General features: G+C 39.1%; 1 protein-coding gene across 1 annotated transcript in view; it reads right to left on the bottom strand.

The window, feature by feature from the left end:
* Positions 1-6,000, bottom strand: part of ccdc102a (coiled-coil domain containing 102A) — an 86,863-nt gene that overhangs the window by 17,390 nt on the left and 63,473 nt on the right. The window contains exons 6-7 of the mRNA XM_062419129.1: positions 4,057-4,173; positions 3,346-3,555 (exon numbers count right to left, since the gene is read on the bottom strand). Of these exons, the coding sequence (XP_062275113.1) occupies positions 3,346-3,555; positions 4,057-4,173 (327 nt within the window). The remainder of the gene's footprint in view (positions 1-3,345; positions 3,556-4,056; positions 4,174-6,000) is intronic.

Genomic DNA, 6,000 nt, shown 5'->3' with positions numbered 1-6,000 from the left:
TTTACAGAAACAAAGAGTAGCATGAATTTAAAGCAAAGATGTTCATCAGTTAAAGGAGTCATGTGTGGAATATACTTGAAAAAGAATATTACACCACATAGATATAAAAAAAAAAAAGTATAAAAGTGAGGCATACATATTATTGTATATATACATTTTGTAATGGATTATGTTATGTATAAGAACCTTGGAACTAGGGATGCAACGATGTATCAGCCAAATATCTGTATCGGTCGATATTCTCCTTGTTGACTAACATTGGCCTATCAGTAAATAAGATACTATTTCCAATGTCAGTGGCTGATGTTCTTGTTATTTGTGGTCGGACGGTCAGACTCAGACAGTAGTAGCAACAATAAAGATTGTTTCATGAATTTGTGCTCATTAAAAACAGTGTAATGATGGACTGAATTACTTTTTGGGTTTTTTTTCTTACAATGATTTCTTTGTTTTCCTGTAGAATAAATAACAACTAAACATAATAACATCATCCAAAAACAAAACAAAACAAAAATAAATAGATTAAAAAATGGTATCAGTATAAATCGGTTATCGGCCAAAGTCTTATTTTAAAAATTGGTATTGGCCAAAAAGTTCACAATTGGTACATCCCTACTTGGTAGTTTGCATACATATACAAGGAAATATGTGTACATATGTGTATATTTTAACTGTATTACTATATGTACATTGTGTATATAGCCTATTATTATAAATGTGTTGTTTGTTATGTACATTGGGAGTCGGTGTTATAAGCTAATGCTTCAGTCTACACCTTTTCAGTCAGAAACTGCTTTATTCTTTCTTTTTGGTTTGTCACTGTTTCTAAGGGAGATGAAGAAAACATGGACATGTGATTCTTTACTTTATTTATACATGAGTTTAATGACTGAAATAAACTCAACTAAACGAGTCATTTCCAGTTGGACCACAGCTCAACTTCACACTAGTTATGCTCCCAGTAATCACAGATGTACCACCTAGAAGCCAACAGGTGTTTTAACAGCCATGAGAAAACATATTTAACATATACATTCATATTTTACCTTCATTTTGATTTTCCCCCCCTAAAAACTACACATTAAGCTTCAGCCTACAGAAAGATGTAGACACTTCAAAAGATTGTATATTGAGCGAGGTGCATGTTAGGCAAACAACCCCACCTGCTGGCCACAGAGGACTTTTAAACACCTTATTAAATCTCCAGGTATTTCCAGGCTTTTCTATGATTAACAGTAAGCAGCTCAAGACAATGTGAAATGTGCTGCAATAAAAAATATGTTAACAGTGTTCAAAGACAGCCTGTAACTGTGACTTTATAACAAGCTGAGTAGCACCCTCGCTAATTTATACCCTGAGGATTTAACCCAGCTAGAATAACTCCACCAATTACAGGAGATGTGAAACTTATCACACTTATCACCTGTTGTGTTGGTGATGAGGTGGAGGTGAGATGACGCAGGTACCACAGTGTTCCCTGAGGAGTTTGGTAAAAAAAAAAACAGATGAAAAGATGTGGATGTGTTTGAGGTGCATCTGGAGACATAATGACTTCAAGCTATGTTGTTGTTCTTGTGAATGTTGATATGAACTTACTGGCAGTAGTTGAGCCTGTGTATCTTTTATGATTAAAGTCCCAGTTTTAAGTGCTTTAAAGGATCATTAGTGATTATTATAACTTGGGTCTTATTTATGTAATTTTGGCTATTTCTCTCAGTTATGATGCTGATTTCTTTCGTGCTCACTTCACCTGACTTTAGTTGGAAAATTACCCATAATAGAAGAAATGAAAATAATTTAAATAATATCAAACATCATAATTATTTTTGAAGGAATTTGGGTTTTTCCCCATTTCTGTTGCATACGTTTATGAAGATCCTCAGTTAAATATGTTAAGGTCATATAGAGGGAACATTTCAAAATGCAAATCTGGATTCAGATATCCCAGATGTGTCTGTCCCACACCAGCTGATGATGAGACATTAAATCCCTCCAGTGTATTGTGGGTCTATTCCAGAGTCTGCTACCTGTTGGACTTACCAGAAAACACTTCAAGAGGGAGGAATATTAATCAAATACCCAAACCACCTCAATTTCTTTCATAGCCAATGAACAGCGAGCTCCATCCAGATGTTTCGCCCTTTCTTAAAAGATGAGCCCAAACTATTTCACTGCTTATATCTGTGTTATCATCCTGCCTGCCCAGTCTTTAACCATAGGTGAGATTTAGACTGTTTACTATGCTTTAATCTGTAATATAACACTAGTGATGTCCATGAATCAGACTGCAACACCTTCTCCCACATCTGCCTCATTCTGCAGCACCACACAGGCACATAGACAGATATATGTACTGCACAGAGGGCTATTACAGAAAATCAGTTAGACACAAACACACAGAGATGAGAGAGGTTATACAGGTAATATGTGTGTCTGTGTGTGTGTGTGTGTGTGTGTGTGTGTGTGTGTGTGTGTGTGTGCGCGCGCACATGTTTTGCCTTAGTAGTCACACACAAGACACACACACACACACAGACACACACAGACACACACACACACACACACACACACACACACACACGATAACTGTTCTATGACCTTTCATCTATCACACCTCTAAAAGATAGATCACAAATGACAAAACACACACACACACAGTCCATACAAAATATAAACTTCTAGTCTTACTCGCCCGCCTATTACACCTCCTGGGTGTGTGCGCGTGTGTATGTGTATGAATGTGTGTGTCCGTGTCCGTGTGTGTACACATGAGAGTGTTGCAGTATGACAGCGGACATCAATCTGTGCAGTAGTAGTGATGCCCAAAGCCCTGGCTGTGGTTGAAGATGATTCCACTATCAATCAACTCTATGTGCGTGTTTGTGTGTGTGTGTGTGTGTGTGTGTGTGTGTGTGTGCCCCGTCTGTGTACATTCAGTGTCTTAATCGCTTGCCCTGTTTCTCATTCTCTGTCCAGATCAATACCATGGTTTCAACACTATGCACAAAACACAATCAATCTCTCTCATTCTCTTTTCTCACACACACACATACACATAAACACACACACACACACACACACACACTGCTGACTGGAAAGACAAGGTCAAAGCACAAACGTCTAACATATAAAGTGTGCATATTCTGGTGTAGCATGTAAGCGGTACTACTTCAGTGCTGCTTGGAATTTAAAGGAGCATTACGCTACATTGAATTCTTAGGTTACTTACTTTATCCTGGACTGTAATAAACTGAAATTTTCCTTTCAACTCAGCTCCTGAACTTAGCATTTGAAAGCTTTAGCATGGTTAAAAAAAGAAAGTTTAAAACATGTTGTCCCGCCCACCTTGTTTCTCTCGAACAGCTCGGTCTGGATGGCCTTGAGGTCGGAGTCGAGTGCGGAGGCGGCCTGCCGGCGTTTCTTGGCCAGTTGCTCCTCCAGATCTTCAGCCTGAGCCCTCAGCTTCTTGTTGTCCCTCTCCAGCGCCAGCTTCTCTGTCTCCAAACGCTCCCTGCGACCCCACTCTGCAGCGTTCTCCACCTGCAACCTTTCCATCTGACGCCAACACAGAGAGCAGAAAGAGAGAGGAAAGGAACTGAACTGATAGGTTTATTTTTAGGTGGGTATAAGTATAATATTATAGAGCTGATATAATAGAAAGATGACAGGAAAGACTCAAACTGGGGATACTGTGGTTCATGGTCAATGCCATTAACTCACACTAAGTGTTTTTTCTTGCTGTAATCATTCCTCCTGTTCATACTGACCATTAGAAGATCTCTTCATAATGCACTTACAATGGAAGTGATGGAGGACTAAATCCACAGTCCTCCTTCTGTGTAAAAATGCATGTAAGAGTTTATCTGAGGGATGTTTTCTCAAAGCCTCAAAACTACACTCTCAGTAATGTTCATGTTGTTGTCTTCAGTTTAAGGATTATATGTTCTTCTATGTTCTGACTCTATTAGGCAGCCTGTTTGGCTTGTGAAACCCACTCTGGACCCCACTGTATCATACAATGCTCATCAATAAAACCTCACAGTCCTGTTTCCTCACCTCAGCTCGTAGTTCAGCTAGCTTCTTGTCCATACTGGTCCGGGCTCCCAGCTCATCCTCCAGGTCTTCAGATATGCGGCCTAGTTCATCCTGGTGCATTTCTTTTAGCAGGTTAAGCTAGACGGTGTTAGGAAAAACCATGGTTATTAAAAAGGGCTGGGTGTATTATCTCCCTGTATTACCCTTTACTGTTAAAGCAGCAAAATTAATACAAAATAAGTATTAAACCATATAACTGAACGGGCCCTTCTGTTCTATTTTCTGTGTTATTCCATGCTTGTGTGTGTTCCACTCTTCATTCAGGTCTAATAATGTTCTCATTACCATGTGCGGCATTTAGTGTTTAGTGTATGTTAGCAAATATTAGCATGCTAACATGGGTGGTGAATATAGTAACAGTGAACACACGCCACTTCTTCAGCCCAAAGCTGACATTAGTTTACTGGAAACAGAGCGCAGAACTTGAGCTAACGTTAGCTACTTTTGCTAATTGATGCTAACTGAAGCAGGTATCATAAGAAAGTAACATTTAAGATTAGTGAAATATTGTGACAACAGCACTGCTTAGTGTTAGTTTCTAGAGAGAAGTTGAGGCTTTTTGGATATGAGTCAGTTGGAGCAGCTAGCGGCATTTAAGGTACTTCAACACTGGCTCCAATTTTAAGCCGTGGTTATTGCTGTTTTAGGTCAAAAGTATCCCTGCTAAAAGTCAACACGCTAGAATGGTCAATGTAGCGTGTATGCTGATGTAATATTTAGCTCAAAGCATCGCTGTTCCTGAATACAGCTACACAGAGATGCTAACATGGCTGTAGCAGGACTGGTGCATGGCTGTCAGAGCCTCAGACATTTTCCTGTGTTGGACCGTTAACCTTGAATGTACTTCTTTAAAAGCTTTAATAAAAAAATGCATATTTTCACATAGCATAATCTGAATATAAATCATCTGCATTGGAAAAATACAAAACAGAAGTGCTTAGTACTGACATGTCAAAGTTGCACTGAACCAAAGTTGTGATCCTTTAAGAAAAGCCAGGACATTAGACTTCAGTGTTCTCTTCAGAAACACTTTTGAACTTTTTTATTATACAGGAAAATGTTTCACCACTCACAATGTAATTGTTTGACATTTAGTGGTATCTATAGATTTGTACTAGAATCCGTCTTAAAAGCTAGAAGCAAGCATCTCCTGTGATCTGTGAGTATCTGGGACGACAAGCGCGTAGATAAGGATGACCCAATCTCCTTTATCGATCCTTTTCATCCCTCCATGTACTTATCTGATCATTTCATCTCTGCTGCTTGTGTCTACGCCTGCCTCCTCTCCACCTTTTCAGCACTTTACCATATCCTGCTTTCATCTCCATCTCTTCTACCCTTGCTTATCTTCAAAACAGCCATCATCACCATCCACATGTCTCTCATATCTTCTGGCCCACCCCCCCCTCACTGCTTTCTTTACCTTCACTGCTTTTATCAAACTGATTTGGTGGTTTAGTGAGCCCCTCCATGAGACCTGTGCTTATCGTGTCCTTCCTCCCCGCTCCTCTCCTCTGCAGGTCTGGACTTCCCCCCAGTGGTGTAAAACTGACACAACAGCAATGTTGCAGTTCTGAGTGCTCATACCTCTGCACACTGTGAACTACCATCCAGGGAATGTAAAGGTGCACTGACATATATAATTAATAGCCTGTGTTTTTATCTTATCTCCACTAATGAAAGCTAAATATCAAATACCACAGCAACGAGCAACCTTTTTTAGTTTTATACGTTATTACTAATAATAACAATAATAATAATAGGTGTGATTTATATAGCGCCTTTCACATACCATTCATTGTGCTTCATATTACAGAAGCATAGAACTGCTTTCCGATCTGTGTAACAATATAACTATATACTATCTTTATATATGCTACCTCTGCTGTTGTTAAGTTTTTTAAT

The sequence above is a fragment of the Scomber scombrus genome, chromosome 1, assembly GCF_963691925.1.
Source record: "Scomber scombrus chromosome 1, fScoSco1.1, whole genome shotgun sequence".
NCBI classification, from domain to species: domain Eukaryota; kingdom Metazoa; phylum Chordata; class Actinopteri; order Scombriformes; family Scombridae; genus Scomber; species Scomber scombrus.
This window is presented reverse-complemented; position numbering and strand designations above follow the sequence as displayed.